This window comes from Aquarana catesbeiana, linkage group LG08 (assembly GCF_042186555.1).
Source record: "Aquarana catesbeiana isolate 2022-GZ linkage group LG08, ASM4218655v1, whole genome shotgun sequence".
In the NCBI taxonomy this organism is placed as follows: domain Eukaryota; kingdom Metazoa; phylum Chordata; class Amphibia; order Anura; family Ranidae; genus Aquarana; species Aquarana catesbeiana.
In genome coordinates this window covers 307000701-307020544 of record NC_133331.1, presented here as the reverse complement: position 1 = coordinate 307020544, position 19844 = coordinate 307000701, and the positions used below count along the sequence as shown (strand labels likewise).

At 42.5% G+C, this 19844-nt stretch overlaps 1 protein-coding gene across 1 annotated transcript in view; it reads left to right on the top strand.

Annotated features, from left to right (window-relative positions):
• The window catches only part of LOC141106907 (uncharacterized), a 46707-nt gene extending 29890 nt beyond the window's left edge, over positions 1-16817 (top strand). The window contains exons 15-24 of the mRNA XM_073597837.1: positions 3911-3939; positions 4022-4102; positions 4239-4403; positions 4490-4678; positions 4936-5124; positions 5211-5334; positions 7479-8798; positions 15290-15418; positions 16063-16152; positions 16204-16817. Coding sequence (XP_073453938.1) covers positions 3911-3939; positions 4022-4102; positions 4239-4403; positions 4490-4678; positions 4936-5124; positions 5211-5334; positions 7479-8798; positions 15290-15418; positions 16063-16152; positions 16204-16802 — 2915 coding nt within the window. The 3' untranslated portion in view covers positions 16803-16817. The remainder of the gene's footprint in view (positions 1-3910; positions 3940-4021; positions 4103-4238; positions 4404-4489; positions 4679-4935; positions 5125-5210; positions 5335-7478; positions 8799-15289; positions 15419-16062; positions 16153-16203) is intronic.
• The last annotated feature ends 3027 nt before the right edge of the window (positions 16818-19844 follow it).

Below are 19844 nucleotides of genomic sequence, written 5' to 3'. Positions count from 1 at the left end.
ATATATATTATACATTCACATCAGTCCCTATACCCTCAAGGAGCTTACAATCTAAGGTCCCTAACTCACATTCATACCTATACTAGGGCCGATTTAGACAGGATCCAGTTAACCTACCAGCATGTCTTTGGAGTGTGGGAGGAAACCGGAGTACCCGGAGGAAACCCACGCAGACACAGGGAGAACATGCAAACTCCAGGCAGGTAGTGTCGTGGTCGGGATTCGAACCAGCGACCCTTCTTACTGCTAGGCGAGAGTGCTACCCACTGCGCCACTGTGCCGCCCACACTTGGACTTGTGTGGTGGTGATCAGGAACACTTCTGCTGGTTTACACTGGTGAAATGATGGCAGGGACATTGTTGCTGACTGCATTGTTCTGGTGTGGCAGCGATCAGGAACACTGTTACACTTGGTGTGGTGACACTGTAATGGGGTGGGGACAATCAGGAACACTGTGGCCGGCTGCACTATCCTGGTGACAATCTACTGGGGTGGCTAGCGATCAGGAGCACTGTTGCTGGTCGCCCTGGTATGGTGATAGTGTACTGGCGTTGGTAGTGATCAGAGACATTGGCTGGCAGCTCTGGCGACACCGTACTGTGCTGATCACTGTCAATCACAGCCAATCTGTGTGAGAGGAAACAGAGCAATGACTCCAAGGTGAAGCCTTTGTTTACATTTTTTATCACCGTGAGAAGCAGCTGTCAAAGTATTAAAAAACATAGCATGCAGTTTGCATTTTCTGCACAAGGTGGCGATCTCACTCAGTGTTTGTGAAAAAACAGGGACCGGTGTTCCATCAGATTAGGTGACCCGTTGGATCTGGTAACAGAAGTGACGTTCCACACTGCGGCCATCTTGGTATACCCAACACTCAGCCGCATTAAGCCTACAGTTAGGAGGCAACAAGCGGACATCTTTTTACACCCACGAAGTCTTGCATTTCACACTTATTTTTACAAGTAAACTGAACTTACATACTGAAATACAGTATTTTGAAATCCGTCATACTGTTTTGATGTTGAATTGTAAAATCAGCGGTGTTCTGTCAGATTAGCAAACCTGTGAGATTAGCAGGCTTGCCGCTGCTTTTCAAATTCAATATCAAAAGAGTGTCAGGAATTTCTAAATACTCAATACTAAACTAAATACTTTAGTTTACTGGTAAAAATAAGTGTGAAATGTAAGTTTTTGGTGGGTGTAAAAAGATGTCCGCTTGCCGACTTCTGACTGTAGGCTTAGTGCGGACGACTGCGGGGTGTACCAAGATGGCCGTAACAGAACGTCACTTCTGTTACAAAATCTGACGGGCCACCTATTCTGACGGAACACTGGCAGGGATACAATATACAGACAGGAATTAATGTCATCTAAGGAGGAAGTTACTAAGGAGGACAGTTTTGGGGAAGTAGAGAGAGATATTGCTGCAACCAACAACAGAGGTACTAACATATTATTTTATATTTACACCCAGAAACCCCCTCGTCATGTCCGTCCTCTTCCTCCATAGTCACTGTGATGTCTCCAGAAGATGATGATGCACACATATATAGAGTATAGTAATATTTACATAAATACATATAGAACCATTTATCCAACTGTCCATCCAGAGCCTCTAGTTTATAGACCAGATACATCCTAAATATAGAGCCATTTATCCAACTGTCCATCCAGAGCCTCTGGTTTATAGACCGGATACATCCTAAATATAGAGCCATTTATCCAACTGTCCATCCAGAGCCTCTGGTTTATAGACCGGATACATCCTAAATATAGAACCATTTATCCAACTGTCCATCCAGAGCCTCTGGTTTATAGACCAGATACATCCTAAATATAGAGCAATTTATCCAACTGTCCATCCAGAGCCTCTGGTTTATAGTCCAGATACATCCTAAATATAGAGCCATTTATCCATCTGTCCATCCAGAGCCTCTGGTTTATAGACCGGATACATACTAAATATAGAGCTCCCCCTCCACAACAGAGGCTCTTGGAACGAGTTTCGGGGAGAACTTCCCCTTCATCAGCCTAAATAACTGCAGTCTCTTCGGGATCTATAAGGATACAGTTATTACCCACTTAGTGACCGCTAATAATGATTATACCGATCAATCTGTTATTTAAACCCATTAGAGGAAACACTCTCCTCATCTTGGTGCGGGGTACTAGAGGACATTGTTCTTTTATACACGCTTCCTCCTTGTGAGTACATTAGCACTGTGTTTGCTTTATTGTGTGTCTAATTCAGTGAATTCCGGTTTTATGGGCCCCGTATGGTGCTGTTTATGCAAAGAAATTAGTCCAAGCTGGACCAATGTAACTAGATATAGAATACCCACTCCTGGAGTTCATCTTTAACCACTTCCATACAGGGCAATTTTACCCCCTTCCTGCCCAGGCCAATTTTCAGCTTTCAGCGCTGTCACATTTTAAATGACAATTGCATAGGTCATGCAACTCTGTACCCAAATGACATTTTTATCAAACAAAAAGAGCTTTCTTTTGGTGGTATTTAATCACCACTGGGTTTTTTTTTTATGCCACATAAAAGAAAAAAAGATCGAACATTAAAAAAAAAAAAAAAAAAGAAGCATTTTTTGTTGTTTCTGTTGTAAAAATTTGCAAATAAATAATCTTCAGAAATTTAGTCTAAAATGTATTCTGCTACATTTCTGTGGTAAAAATAACCCACATCAGTGTTTGTTTTTCTGTAAGAAAGTTATAGAGTCCACAAACTATGGGATATATATCTGAAAATAAATAAATCCTGATGTACTGACGGCCAATCTCATTTTTTAAAGGCCCAAAAATGCCAGGACAGTACAAATATCCCCCCAAATGACTGACCCCTTTTTTTTAGAAAGTAGACACCCCAAGGTAATAGGCAAGGTGAGTTTTTTAATTCATAATTTTTTTTTTCATAATTTTTTTTTTTTTACATTCTATCATACTGCATAGAATGTAAAAAAAATGTGAAAAAAAAATTACATTATACAACTGGTGTGGCAGTGATCAGGGACACTGACTGGTGACAAAATGTAAAAAAAAAAAATTGAACAAAAGAATTGTATTTATTTTATTTTTTTTTTCTGAAAAATTGTGACAAAAAATGACAAATTCAAAAAAGTCACTATACCTCTTACTGAATACCTTGGGGTGTCTACTTTCTAAGAAATTAGACAGGCTGTCAGTACATCAGGATTGATCAATTTTCAGATCTACTGTGTATACCATATTTTGTGGTCTGTACAACTTTCCTGCAAACTAATAGATCCATTTTTTTAAAAAATGTTTATATATTTTTTTTCTTTTTTTTTTATATATTTTTTTTCTTTTTTATACATTTTTTTAATATACTGTGAGCAGAGCAATACAATGTTACCATAGTTAAAGGGTCAGGATTTCTTTTTCTAACACATTATAATCACTTATAACAGTGATATTCACTGTTATAAGCAACCATTATGGAAATGTATTCACTGGGTATTGTTGTGATTAGCTGTGATTGGTCACAGCTAATCACATGTTACAGATGAGCTGTGATTGGCCCTGACTGTGCAATGTGATCACAGTGACCAATCACAGCTAGCAACACAATTGTACACAATGAATGGCATGAGCGAAAGCCATCCATTGTGAACAATTGTCATATGATCTGCTGTGATTGGCCACAGTGATCACATGGTAACAACCCGTACAGTGATGTTTCATCCACTGGGAATGGTGGACTTATTAGGTGACAAATCACGCTGCAGTGTGGCCTATGGGGCTTGCGTGAGGCACGTTCTGGGGAGGACGTCATATGACATCCACCCAGATCTAGAGCAATCCCATCCAGCCGTCATTTGTCTATAGGGAGGGCGGGAACCAGTTACCTTAAATAGAATCTCATTTTTTTTTCTTCAGTTACACTAATAAATAAGACCTCTAATCTGGTAAACCAAGCAAGATGAACTACGGGGGGACTCATTATTCAACCCAAATGCAGACAATTCTCAGTTTATTATCTGTCTACAGGGAGGAGTTTCCAGTACAGATCACATGATGGAGAGGATATTGGACCTCACCCTGGAGATCATCTACCTGCTGACCGGAGAGGTGAGGAGGATTCTGGGAGGTCACATGACATCCCTCTCATCTCTATTAATAAAACACAGACCTGACTGGGGGATTCTTGGAATGTCACTGAATGAATTTAGTTATCATTCACATTTCTCATGATGTCCCCCACTAGGGTTACACTGTAGTAGAGAAGACATTTGGTGAGTATGTGACCTCCAGTAGACATCATCATCATCTGTCAGAAGAACGGAGAGGAACGCCGAGACACATCACTGTCCCTTCATCTGTGAAGATTCTAGAAGTCACCAAGAAGATGATGGAGCTGCTGACAGGAGAGGTGAGCGGTGCTGGGAATTCTGGGACATTATCCAGTAACAGACAAGGGATGTGTCTGGATGGTGACTGTATCATTGTGTGTGTCAGGTTCCTATAAGGTGTCAGGAGGTCACTGTCTATTTCTCCATGGAGGAGTGGGAGTATTTAGAAGGACACAAGGATCTCTACAAGGATGTCATGATGGACAAAAAGCAGACCATGAATGATGAAAAATTAAGAGAGGATGAAGCGATATTGAACCTCACCCTGCAGATCATCTACCTCTTAACTGGAGAGGTGAGGAGGATTCTGGGAGGTCACATGACATCACCCTTATCTCTATTAATAAAACACAGACCTAACCAGAGAGGTGAGGAGGATTCTGGGAGGTCACATGACATCACTCTTATCTCTGTTAATAAAACACAGACCTGACCGGAGAGGTGAGGAGGATTCTGGGAGGTCACATAACATCACTCTTATCTCTACTAATAAAACACAGACCTGACCGGAGAGGAGGATTCTAATATTATATTTATTGCTTTATATCATAGGACTGTGTTGTAGTTAGGAAATCGTCTCTTGAGAGTATTACAAAAAGGAAAAGTCCCCGCTTCTCTACCAGAACGAGAGAAAGACAAGACCCCATCGCTGTGTCTCCACCTATCTTCCTGAATCTTGAGGTCAAAAGCAAGAAGACTCTAGAAGTCACCAACAAGATCATTGATCTGCTGACAGGAGAGGTGAGCGGTGCCGGGAATTCTGGGACATTATCCAGTAACAGACAAGGGATGTGTCTGGATGGTGACTGTATCATTGTGTGTGTCAGGTTCCTATAAGGTGTCAGGATGTCACTGTCTATTTCTCCATGGAGGAGTGGGAGTATTTAGAAGGACACAAGGATCTCTACAAGGACGTCATGATGGAGGATCAGCCGCCCCTCACATCACTGGGTAAGAGGAGATTATTACAGATTAGAGAACATACAGAGGGTTCATCTAGTTAAACTAAATGCAGAAAGGATTTCCCATTTTCAGTGTGTGCCTATGTGTACAAGGTACGATGTTTGAAGAAACATTTTAAATTGTAGATACTGTACACCATAAAAAAGGTCCACCCCTCATTCCTCAATATAACGTCATGTTCCCAACAAATGAGGAGGAGATACTGTACACCATATGAAAGGTCCATCTCCATTCCATAATATAACATCATGTTCCCAACAAATGAGGAGGAGATATGGTACACCATATGCAGGGCAGCCATCAGAAATTGTGGGGCCCCATACACAGCTTTAAGCCTGCCACCCCCCCCCACAGGCCTGATTGCCAACATTCCCCAGGGCCCGCCCACTGGCTGTCCCATCAGATCCACCCACTGGTCATCCCACGTCCACCTCCTTCTCATCCCATGTTCTCTATCCAATGTCCTCTTCGTCCTCCTCCAGTTCCATCTCCTCCATCCAGTGTCCTCCTCCTCCTCCTCCAATCCCATCTCCTCCATCACATTTCCTCCTCCTCCAGTCCCATCTCCTCCTACCACAGAAGGGGAGAAGGGAGACAGGAAGTGAGCAGGGGGACAGGTGGGGGGCAGTGGGTTAAGGTGGGGAAGTGTCACAGGAGAAGAGCAGTGTGACAGGCGGGGGCAGCATCACAGATTAGAGGCAGTGCCTCAGGTGGGGGACAGTGGGACAGGTGAGAGGCAGTGTCACAGTTGGGGGGTAGCGGGACAGGAGGGAGGCAGTGGGACAGGTGAGAGGCAGTGTCACAGGTGGGGGGGGGGGGGCAGCAGGATAAGTGGGAGGCAGTGGGAAAGGTGGGAGGCAGTATCACAGGTGGGGACATCGGGACAGGTAGGAGGCAGTGTCACAGGTGGGGACATCGGGACAGGTGGGAGGCAGTGTCACAGGTGGGGACATCGGGACAGGAGGGAGGCAGTGGGACAGGTGAGAGGCAGTGTCACAGGTGGGGGGCAGCAGGATAAGTGGGAGGCAGTGGGAAAGGTGGGAGGCAGTATCACAGGTGGGGACATCGGGACAGGTGGGAGGCAGTGTCACAGGTGGGGGGCAGCAGGACAGATGGGGGGCAGTTTCACAGGTGGACAGCAGGACAGATGGGGGACAGCAGGACAGGTGGGAGGTAATGTCACACACACCTAGGGAAGCACCAGTCCTCCCAGCTCTCACCTGTCCAGCAGTGCCAGGAGGGGTAGCTGAGCCTGTGTCCCACCTCCACCAGGCTCTCTGGTGGCAGGTGCAAGAAAAGGGGGGGCTTCTCCATCCTGACCTCCTCCTCCATGGGGCCCACCGACCTGGTACCTGACCTCACACCACCCCGCTAAGCCCCTGACAGCAGGTCCCTGACCTGCACACACGTGGGATCCACCCACCTCTCCACCCTCCCCTGCATCCTGGCAGCTGGTCCGCTCTGACGGCAGCTGCCTCGTATTGAAGATGGCCCGGGTTGTGACCTGTGGTCCGGGCCCCATGGACGTGAAGGTCCCTTACATGTGTACCGGCTGTACCCCTCTGATGGCGGCCCTGACCATATGAAAGGTCCATCTCCATTCCTCAATATAACGTCATGTTCCCAACAAATGAGGAGGAGATGCTGTACACCATATGAAAGGTCCATCTCCATTCCTCAATATAATGTCATGTTCCCGACAAATGAGGAGGAGATACTGTACACCATATGAAAGGTCCATCTCCATTCCTCAATATAACGTCATGTTCCCAACAAATGAGGAGGAGATACTGTACACCATATGAAAGGTCCATCTCCATTCCTTAATATAACGTCATGTTCCCAACAAATGAGGAGGAGATACTGTACATCATATGAAAGGTCCATCTCCATTCCTTAATATAACGTCATGTTCCCAACAAATGAGGAGGAGATACTGTACACCATATGAAAGGTCCATCTCCATTCCTCAATATAACGTCATGTTCCCAACAAATGAGGAGGAGATACTGTACACCATATGAAAGGTCCATCTCCATTCCTCAATATAATGTTATGTTCCCAACATATATGACTCCTGAATACAAGATTTCAAAAATTCTTCTAACATTTATTGTAAAATTATTTCTCAGCAGATGACCATAATGTGCGGAATACGTCTGAGGAATCTTCTGATAAATCACATTCCAGGACTCTAAGATCTCACAGTAGAAATACTTTAATAGATCCGTCTATTCCCGAGGAATCTTCTTCAGGGCAGGAAGGAGATCACACAGAAGAGAGTTCATTGTCATGTTCAGTGTGTGGGAAACTTTTCACAAAAAAGAGAGAACTTCTTAAACACAAGAAATGTCACACTGCTGAGCGTCCCTATTCATGTTCAGAGTGCGGGAAATGTTTTGCAGAGAAAGGAAGCCTTATTAAACACAAGAAGATTCACAAGGGTGAGAATTCCTTTTCATGTTCAGAGTGCGGGAAATGTTTTGCTGTGAAAAAATATCTTCTTAGACACCAGAAGCTTCACAAAGGTGAGCATCCATTTTCATGTTCAGAGTGCGGGAAACATTTTACTGAGAAAAAAAATCTTTCTAGACACCAGAAGCTTCACGCGGGTGTGCGTCCCTATTCATGTTCAGAGTGCGGGAAATGTTTTTTTCAGAAAGATAACCTTCTTAAACATTATAGAATTCATTCAGGTGAGCGTCCCTATTCATGTTCAGAGTGCGGGAAATGTTTCGCTTGGAAAAGATATGTTATTAGACACCAGAAGCTTCACACGGGTGAACGTCCCTTTCCATGTTCAGAGTGTGGGAAATGTTTTGCTGAGAAAAGAAGCCTTCTTACACACCAAAGAAGTCACACAGGTGTGTCTCCTTATTCATGTTCAGAGTGTGGGAAATGTTTCACTGAGAAAAGAAATCTTCTAATACACCAAAGAAGTCACATATGTGAGTCTCCTTATTCGTGTTCAGAGTGTGGAAAATGTTTCAACGAGAAAAAAAGTCTCATTGGACACCAGAGGAGTCACACGGGTGAGCTTCCCTACTCATGTTCGGAGTGCGGGAAAGGTTTCACTGAGAAAAATGGTCTTATTAGACACCAGAAGCTTCACACGGGGGAGCGCCCCTATTCCTGTTCAGAGTGTGGGAAAGGTTTCATTGAGAAAGAAAAGCTTATTGTACACCAGAGATATCACACGGGCGAGCGTCCTTATTCATGTTCGGAGTGCGGGAAATGTTTCATATGGAAATATTCATTAGATGCACACCAGAGGATTCACACGGGTGAGCGTCCCTATGCATGCTCAGAGTGCGGGAAATCTTTCATTCAGAAAGGAGACCTTGTGCAACACCAGAGAATTCACACAGGGGAGCGTCCTTATACATGTTCAGAGTGCGGGAAATCTTTCACATGGAAAGGAAGCTTCGTGCAACACCAGAGAAGTCACATAAGATAACAATCTTTCTCATGATAACAGTGGTGTGTTGGGGGTGGGGCAGAATATATTGAATGTTTTTCAGGTTCGGTTTGATAGATCTGAGTCTGCAGGGATTGAATTCTAGTAATACGATCCTCTAAACATATAGAGATGACTCAGTCCCGCACTCACACAGACCGCACCATACAACTAAACTGTGCTAATACATGGCCAGATATGACAATACATGGACACAGGGCCATCTTTAACACAGGGCAAAAGGGACAAAAGGGCTGCTGCCCCGGGCCCAGTCATTGTTGTGGGGCCCAAAGCAGCTGCCCCTTCAGCCCACACTGCTCGCAAATAGTTAATAAGTGGATTTTGGAGGTCCCAAGAAAATGCTTGCCCAGGGTCCAATCGGTATTAAAGACAGCCCCGCATGGACAACACTTCTTATTGGCTGATATCGGTTTCTGCACATTGTTTCTCTTGTTATATTTTACTCAAGAAGACCATTATATTTTGACTGACAATTACTCGGTCACGCAACACTGTACCCAAATGAATTTTATATAATTTTTTTTTAAATATGTAAAAGCTTTCCTCTGGTTGTGTTTCTCCACCACTTTTACTATATAAAGGAAAAAAAGGCTGCACATTTTGAATAAAAAAACATTTTTCATAGTTTCTCTAATACAACTTTGCAAATAAATAATCTTTCTTCATAAATTTAGACCAAAATGTATTCTTCTGCATTTCTTTGGTAAAATACAAAGCAAATCCGTGTATATTATGTAATCTGTGTGAAAGTTATAGAATCTACAATCTATAGTGTGTGTATAATAATAATAATAATATATATATTTGAAAATGAATCAATTCTGATATTCTAAAGGCCTATCTCAATTCTTGGGGCCTTAAAATGCCGGAACAGTACAAATCCCCCCAAATGACCCCTTTTTTGGAAAGTAGACAGTCCAAGGTATTTAGTAAGAGGCAGGATGAGGGTTTTTTTTTTTTTTTTTGTACATTTTCGTCTCAATCTTTTTGGAAAAATTAAGAAATTAAAATTAGATTTTTGGAATCTCATATTGAGAGTTGACAGCAACAGATTCCAAATGCAAATAGCACACTTGAAATGAACGCTGGACCTTTTATCTGCTCCTTGTAAATGGGATAACGAGGGAATAACACACACACCTGGCCATGGAACAGCTGAGCAGCCAATTGTCCCATTACTTTTGGTCCCTTAAAAAGTGGGAGGCACATATACAAACTGTTTTAATTCCTACACCGTTCACCTGATTTGGATGTAAATGCCCTCAAATTAAAGCTGAAAGTCTGCAGTTAAAGCACATCTTTTTAGTTTAATTTCAAATCCACTGTGGTGGTGTATAGAGCCAAAAAGATTAGAATTGTGTCGATGTCCCAATTTTTTATGGACCTGACTGTATATGAATAGGGATCTGGGACCTGGACCATTTTTCCATCCAGGCCCCAAACATTTGCAGATCACTCTTGATCTGGTCTCCCAGACTTTCTGATGACGACTTTGTCTTTGTGGACTGTCCGGACCCAGCTCCAACTTTTCTCAACACTGACAAAGTCCTTCCAGAATTCAGCAGACCCAGGGTGGCGGTGAGGTTTGGGTACATGGAGGTATTCCCATATTTCCTCATTGTACCAGTTCTCCCTTTTGGCTTCCACCTGCTCCATAATGTCAGGGGGGCACATAAGGACACTTATATCCAAATTCTAGAGAAACCCTTCTTTGGACAATTCTCTGTATCCGGGAGAATTATTATTATTATTATTATTCAGGATTTATATAGCGCCAACAGTTTACGCAGCGCTTTACAATATAAAAGGGAGACAATACAGTTATAATACAATACAATACAATAGGATTAAGAGGGCCCTGCTCAGAAGAGCTTACAATCTAATAGGGTGGGGCAAGTGGTACAAAAGGTTGTAACTGTGGGGAATGAGCTGGTGGAAGTGGTAGGAGATTAGTTGGAGACGTGATAGGCTTTCCTGAAGAGATGAGTTTTCAGGGATTGCCTGAAGGTAGCAAGAGTAGGGGATAGCCGAATAGATGGAGGTAGCGAGTTCCAGAGGATGGGAGAGGCTCTGGAGAAATCCTGGAGACGAGCATGGGAGGAGGAGATGAGAGAGCTTGAAAGCAGGAGGTCTTGAGAAGAGCGGAGAGGTCGATTTGGGTGATATTTGGAGACAAGATTAGTGATGTAGCTTGGGGCAGAGTTGTGAATGGCTTTGTATGTTGTGGTGAGAATCTTGGTAGCTCATCCTTCACTCCCTTCCTTGGTAGCACAAACAGGTTGAGGCCATCTTGATCAAGCATTGGTGAACCTTATTTTGAGAAACAGCTCTAGACCTAGTATGGGGGGGTGACAAGTCCAGATAGTGACTCTGTCGTCTCTGACTAGCCCCCAACCTGGAGGCATACTGTACTTTTTGGCAGCCTTGTCCTTGCTCTGCCACATCAAGAACAGGTTCTGGATTAGGCAAAACCTCTGGCTTAGAAGTGAGACCATCATCCTTACTGGTAATTGCTGGTGTCTCTAGGTCGTGGTGACTTCCCCAGGACCATTAGGATGAGGAGCCTCCTGAAGAATCTCACTCCGCCCAGTTTACATCACGCAAGACTGCAGTAAATCTTATGCCGCGTACACACGAGCGGACTTTACGGCAGACTTTGCCCGGCGGATGGGATTTTGTCGGACAATTCGATCGTGTGTGGGCTCCAGCGGACTTTGTTTTCTCAAAAGTTGGACGGACTTAGATTTGGAACATGTTTTAAATCTATCCGTCGAACTTGAGTCCGGTCGAAAAGTCCGCTCGTCTGTATGCTAGTTCGACGGACAAAAAGCCACGCTAGGGCAGCTATTGGCTACTGGCTATGAACTTCCTTGTTTTAGTCCGGTCGTACGTCATCACGTACGAATTCGACGGACTTTGGTGGATTGTGTGTAGGCAAGTCCGTTCATTCGGAAAGTCCGTCATAAAGTCTGTCGAAAAGTCGGCCGGGCAAAGTCTGCCGTAAAGTCCGCTCGTGTGTACGCGGCATTAGAGATCCTGGATCAGTCTCTGCATCACTCTCTTCTCCTCTTGACTCTGTCTCTTGTACCAAAACTTCTGAGACCCTCTGTACTGCCGCCACCACTTTAACTGGCTCTAGTGGTGCTGCAGTCACTGGCTCTCCTGTCTCATCTTTCCCAGCTGCGAGCCTCTCTTCCACTGAAAGGGACATGTCAGCGATCCCTGGAGTGGGACCTTGGCGGCGGCTGTAGGCATAGCCCCACACTTTCCTGCTCCCTCTCAGCAACAGTTCTCCCCTACTCTACTCAAGAGTGGATTTAGGTCCCATACTGGTACTAAAGTGCCCATGCTGTCCCGACTCAGCGACTTTCGAGCAGTATCCCGTGCTCCAATCCACAGAGTAGGCGGTTCACTGCTGGGCAGCAATTCAAACAGTAAACCTTCACACTGCCTGCAAGGACTCCACACTTTTTCTCCCGCTGTAGGCATTCAGGAAGTCCGGCATAAGGTACAAAGGTGCCCATAGCTATGCTGCCCCACTGCACTAACCACACACCAGTGACTGTGAAGCTCTCGCTCTCCACAGCCATCCAGTTTGGTTCCTCCACTCGGACACCCAGATAAACAAAACTCCCAGAAGACCAGCATGCCTTCTCCGCCATCTTGCTGCACCCACCTTGTGGGTCACTCACATCTGCACCTGGAAGTGACACCGCCGCTTCTTCCGATTGGACAAATTTTGGCAGCAGCTCCGCCCACCTTCCCTCATTGGACAACGCTTGAGCGCCACTCCCGCCTATCTCCGAGCCGCTTACCTTGGTGCCAACTTTCCCATGGCCTAAAGATGTCCTCTCACACACAATCCGATTGCCTCCCTGTAATCACTGCATAACTTCACACCGCATCCCATCTCCGATGCTCACATTCGACCGGTCATCACTTTTGCCGATCTGTAGGTTGACCCCCTGCCCGCTGAGCGATGCAATTTTGCAGTGTAGTGGCAGTAGTCGCTGTCTTCCAAGCACTCTGACACTTTTAACACTTGCCTCCATATTCCAGTGGCTCTTTCCATAGCATGCGACAGTATCCCATGGCAATAAACTTGTATTGCTTTGTCACTGACTGCAGACTCAAAGTATAAGCACTTCACAGTCACTTGGTTGCTATGAGTGAGCCCACAGAACATGCACATGTAACTGGCTGCGTTTCTGCACACGGTTGCTTGTAGTAATGGCCACTTGCATCCTGGGATCCCACTGACGAGCCCCAAAATGTAGCGGACCCCTGACTTGGTCCGCAAATCTGATCCCAGGTTCTGATACCTTAACCACTTGCCGACCGTATACTGTAAATATATGGCGACAAGGCGGCTCTCCTGCGCAGGATACATACCTAGTACATGATCCTGCACGTGTCACGTGTTTATCTGCTGTGTCTGGTCCGGGTGACAGATCGCACTGCAGCTTGGCCTGCTCAAGGCGCATTCTGGGGAGGAAGTCATATGACAGCCACTAGATCTAGAGCGATCCCGTCCGGACCATCATTTGTCTATAGGGGGCCGGGAACCAGTTGAATAGAATCTCTTTTCTTTTCTTCAGTTACACTTATAAATAAAACCTCTAATCTGGTATACCAAGCAACATGAACTACGGAGGAACATTCCAGAACAATGCAGGTAATTCTCACTTTATTAACTGTCTACAGGGAAGAGTTTCCATTACAGATCACATGATGGAGAGGATATTGAACCTCACCCTGGAGATCATATACCTGCTGACCGGAGAAGTGAGGAGGATTCTGGGAGGTCACATGACATCACTCTTATCTCTATTAATAAAACACAGACCTGACCAGAGAGGTGAGGAGGATTCTGGGAGGTCACATGACATCACTCTTATCTCTATTAATAAAACACAGACCTGACCAGAGAGGTGAGGAGGATTCTGGGAGGTCACATGACATCACTCTTATCTCTATTAATAAAACACAGACCTGACCAGAGAGGTGAGGAGGATTCTGGGAGGTCACATGACATCACTCTTATCTCTATTAATAAAACACAGACCTGACCGGAGAGGTGAGGAGGATTCTGGGAGGTCACATGACATCACTCTTATCTCTATTAATAAAACACAGACCTGACTGGAGAGGTGAGGAGGATTCTGGGAATATTATACAATCATACTATTCAGTAAAAGAGAGCTGGATATATGAGGTGAAGATGTGACCTGATATGGGAGAGATTCTGGGAATGTCACTGACTGACTTTATTAATCATTCACATTTCTCATGATGTCCCCCACTAGGATTACACTGTAGTGAAGAAGACTTCTGGTGAGTATGTGACCTCCAGTAGACATCACCATGTGTCAGAAGAACAGAGAGTAACCCCGAGACACATCACTGTCCCTTCATCTGTCTCCCTGACTCCTTTATGTGACAAGAAGAAGAAGATTCTAGAAGTCACCAAGAAGGTCATTGATCTGCTGACAGGAGAGGTGAGCGGTGCCGGGAATTCTGGGACATTATCCAGTAACAGACAAGGGATGTGTCTGGATAGTGACTGTATCATTGTGTGTGTCAGGTTCCTATAAGGTGTCAGGATGTCACTGTCTATTTCTCCATGGAGGAGTGGGAGTATTTAGAAGGATACAAGGATCTCTACAAGGACGTCATGATGGACAATCAGCCGCCCCTCACATCACCGGGTAAGAGGAGACTATCAGAAATAAGACAACATACAGAGGTCCATCTAGGTAAACTAAATGCAGAAAGTATTTCCCATTTTCAGTTTGTGTCTAAGGTCCGAAGTTTGAACAAACATTTTTAATTTTAGATACTGTACACCATATGAAAGGTCCATCTCCATTCCTCAATATAATGTCATGTTCCAAACAAATGAGGAGGAGATACTGTACACCATATGAAAGGTCCATCTCCATTCCTCAATATAATGTCATGTTCCCAACAAATGAGGAGGAGATACTGTACACCATATGAAAGGTCCATCTCCATTCCTCAATATAACGTCATGTTCCCAACAAATGAGGAGGAGATACTGTACACCATAAGAAAGGTCCATCTCCATTCCTCAGTAACAATGTCATCAATGCACAAAGTTGCACAGTGTGATTTGGGTGAATTGTATTCTTTATCTACTTTGAATTTATATTTCTGTTCTGATTGCACCCACTTACATGCCGGAGCTCAAATATTTAGAACTAAACCAACATATATGACTCCTGAATACAAGATTCCAAAAATTCTTCTAACATTTATTGTAAAATTATTTCTCAGCAGATGACCATAATGTGCGGAATACGTCTGAGGAATCTTCTGATAAATCACATTCCAGGACTCTAAGATCTCACAGTAGAAATACTTTAATAGATCCGTCTATTCCCGAGGAATCTTCTTCAGGGCAGGAAGGAGATCACACAGAAGAGACTTCATTGTCATGTTCAGTGTGTGGGAAACTTTTCACAAATAAGAGAGAACTTCTTAAACACAAGAAATGTCACACTGCTGAGCGTTCCTATTCATGTTCAGAGTGCGGGAAATGTTTCACTGTGAAAGGAAGCCTCCTTATGCCCCGTACACACGGTCGGATTTTCCGATGGAAAATGTCCGATCGGAGCGTGTTGTCGGAAATTTCCGACTGTGTGTAGGCTCCATCGGACATTTTCCATCGGATTTTCCGACACACAAAGTTGGAGAGCAGGAGATAAAATTTTCCGACAACAAAATCCGTTGTCGGAAATTCCGATCGTGTGTACACAAATCCGACGGACAAAGTGCCACGCATGCTCAGAATAAATAAAGAGATGAAAGCTATTGACTACTGCCCCGTTTATAGTCCCGACGTACGTGTTTTACGTCACCGCGTTCAGAATGATCGGATTTTCCGACAACTTTGTGTGACCGTGTGTATGCAAGACAAGTTTGAGCCAACATCCGTCGGAAAAAATCCTAGGATTTTGTTGTTGGAATGTCCGAACAAAGTCCGACCGTGTGTACGGGGCATTAGACACAAAAGAAGTCACACGGGTGTGCGTCCGTTTTCATGTTCAGAGTGCGGGAAGTGTTTTACTGAAAAAAAAATCTTATTAGACACGAGAAGCTTCACACGGGTGAGTGTCCCTATTCATGTTCAGAGTGTGGGAAATGTTTCTTTCAGAAAGATAACCTTCTTAAACATCATAGAATTCACACAGGTGAACGCCCCTTTCCATGTTCAGAGTGCGGGAAATGTTTCACTGTGAAAAGAAGTGAAGTCTTCTTATACACCAAAGAAGTCACACAGATGTGTCTTCTTATGCATGTTCAGAGTGCGGGAAATGTTTCACCGAGAAAATAAATCTTCTAATACACCAAATAAGTCACAGAGGTGAGTCTCCTTAATCATGTTCAGAGTGCGGAAAATGTTTCAACTCGAAAAAAAAGTCTAATTGCACACCAGAGATGCCACGCAGGTGAGCTTCCCTATTCATGTTCAGAATGTGGGAAGTGTTTCACAAGGAAAGAAAGTTTTTTTAAACACCAGAAGATTCACACAGGTGAGCTTCCCTACTCATGTTCAGAGTGCGGAAAAGGTTTCACTGAAAAAAAATGTCTTTTTAGACACCAGAAGCTTCATACTGGAGAGCATCCCTATTCATGTTCAGAGTGCGGGAAAGGTTTCATTGAGAAAGCCAAACTTCTTGTACACCAGAGATATCACACAGGTGAGCGTCCTTATTTGTGTCCGGAGTGTGGGAAATGTTTCATTTGGAAATATGCATTCGATACACACCAGAAGATTCACATGGGTGAGCGTCCCTATTCATGCTCAGAGTGCGGGAAATCTTTCATTAAGAAAGGAAGGCTTGTGCAACATCAGAGAATTCACACAGGTGAGCGTCATTTGTGTTCAGATTGCGGGAAATCTTTCACACAGAAAGGAGACCTTGTGCAACACCGGAGAAGTCACAGGAGCTAAAAACCTTTCTCGTGATAACAGTGGTGTGTTGGGGGTGGGGAGGAATATATTGAATGTTTTTTGGGTTCAGTTAGATAGATGTGAGTCTGCAGGGATTGAATTCTAGTAATATGATCCACTAAACAAACAGTGCTGATTCAGTCCCGCACTCACACAGACCGCACCATACTAAACTGTGCTAATACATGGCCAGATATGACAATACATGTTCTTTTATTGTTTGTTAACCACTTGAAGACTGGCACCCCCTTCCTGTTGAAGAAGCCATTTTTTTGTTTTCAGCACCATTATACTTTGACTGACAATTACTCAGTCATGCAACACTGTACCCAAATTCATTTTATATCACTTTTGGAAACATGTAAAGCTTTCTTCTGGTTGTGTTTCTCCACCACTTTTAGTATATAAAGGAAAAAAAGGCTGAACATTTTGAATCAAAAACAAATGTTTCACTTCTAAAACTTTACAAATAAATAATCTCTCTTCAAAAAATTGGCCGAAAATGTATTCTTCTACATTACTTTGGTAAAAAACAACGCAAATCAGTGTATATTATTTAATATGACAGTTATAGAATCTACAAACTATAGTGTATATATTTGAAAACTAATTACTCCTGATATTCTGGCATATTGAGGCCTTAAAATGCCGGAACAGTACAAATCCCCCAAATGACCCTTTTTGGAAAGTAGACAGTCCAAGGTATTTAGTAAGAGGCATGGTGAGTATTTTTTTTTTTTTACGTTGTGCATTTTTGTCTCCAATCTTTTTGGAAAATGAAGAAAATAAAATTTGAATTCAAAGTTGTCATTTTAACAAGTTATTTCTCACACACAGCATGGCCATATACAAAGATTTACACCTCAAAACACATTCTTTTACTCCTCCTGAGTATGGGAATATCACACGTGTGAGACTTTTTCATGGCTGAATGCATAGAGGAGACATACTTGGATTTACACCCCAAAACACATTCTTGTACTCCTCCTGAGTATGGGAATATCACACGTGTGAGACTTGTTCAATACTAAAATGCATTGAGGAGCCAAAAATCCAAGGAGCACCTTCAGGTTTTCAAGGGGCATAAATGTTGTATCTGATTTCATGACTACCTATCACATTTCTTGAGGCTCTAAAATGCCTGTGTAGGAGAAACATCCACAAAATCACTACATTTTGGAAATTATGTACCCCAAGGTATTTTTAAGAGCCATGATGAGTCTTTGAAGGTTTCATTGAAAAAAAAAATTTTTTTATTAGTTTCTCTTATAAAACTTTGAAAAAAAAAAGAAATCTTTCATAAATTAAGCCAAAATTAAATTCTTCTATACAAACTATAATAAATATATATATATATATATATATATATATATATATATATATATATATATATATATATATATATATATATATAAATTAATAAATTAAATTAATTAGCCCTGATGTTCTAATTGATTCAATTCTTGAGGTCCTAAAATGCCAGGACAGTACAAATGGCCCCGTTTTGGAAAGTAGACAGTTCAAGGTATTTAGTAAGAAGCATGTTGAGTTTTTTTTTTAAAGTTGTACATTTTTGTCTCAATCTTTTTTGGAAAATGAAGAAAATAAAATTTGAATTCAAAGTTGTCATTTTAACAAGTTATTTCTCACACACAGCATGGCCATATACAAAGATTTACACCTCAAAACACATTATTTTACTCCTCCTGAGTATGGGAATATCAGACGTGTGAGACTTTTTCATGGCTGAAATGCATAGAGGAGCCATACTTGGATTTACACCCCAAAACACATTCTTGTACTCCTCCTGAGTATGGGAATATCACACGTCTGAGACTTGTTCAATACTAAAATGCATTGAGGAACCAAAAATCCAAGGAGTACCTTCAGGCTTTCAAGAGGCATAAATATTGCATCTGATTTCCTGACTACCTATCACATTTCTTGAGGCTCTGAAATGCCCATGTAGGAGAAACACCCACAAAATAACTACATTGTGGAGAGTTAACACCCCCAAGGTATTTTTAAGAGGCATGATGAAAAAGCAAATCAGTGTATATTATTAATATGTGTGGAAGTTGTAGAGTCTACAAAATATAATGTATGTATTTGAAAATTAATCAGTTAATGTTCTGACTGGATATCTCAATCCTTGAGGTCTTAAAATGCCAGGACAGTACAAATACCCCCAAATAACTCCTTTTTGGAAAGTAGACAGTTCAAAGTATTTAGTAAGAAGCATGGTGAGTTTTATGAATCTGTACATTTTAGTCACAATCTTTTCGGAAAATGAAGAAATTAAATAAAATTTGATTTTGTTTCAAAAAGTTGTCATTTTGACAAAATATTTCTCACACACACACAACTAGAGGTCGACCGATATATCGGCCGATATTTGGCGTTTTTTAATTAATCGGCATCGGCCGATTGTGCTAATAAAAAAGGCCGATTATAACTTCAGTGCAACTTGCAAATGACTTCTGTAATAGAAGTCAATGCAAGTTGCCTGAAGTCTTCAGTGGAGCGACTTCTCTCCTCTCTGGGCAGCCTGTCAAGTCTGATAAAAGAAGCTAAAAAGATACAATGTTTCTACTTATCAATGAACTGAACTCCGTGTGGAGGCGTTCCCAGTTTAACCATTTAAAGACTAAATCTTTTCTGACATTTGTTGCTTACAAGTAAAAATCCAGTTATTTCTGCTAGAAAATCACTTAGAACCCCCAAAAATTATATATATATTTTTTAGCAGAGACCCTAAGGAATAAAATAGTGGTTGCTGCAATATTTTATGTCACATGGTATTTGCGCAGCAGTCTTTCAAATGCAATTTTTTTTGGAAAAAATACACTAATGAATAAGTAGTAAAGTTAGCCCATTTTTTTTTGTCCAGAAGTTTTGAGTACCTGTTTTTGTGTATTTAAGATATAGTTTTTTTTTAATCTAAATTATACATACAAGTGAACTGATTGGAGGTTTGTTTTGTTTAATAAATGTTTAAATGTAAGAAATTTCCTGTATCACTTATTACTTAAGGCTGCTCCC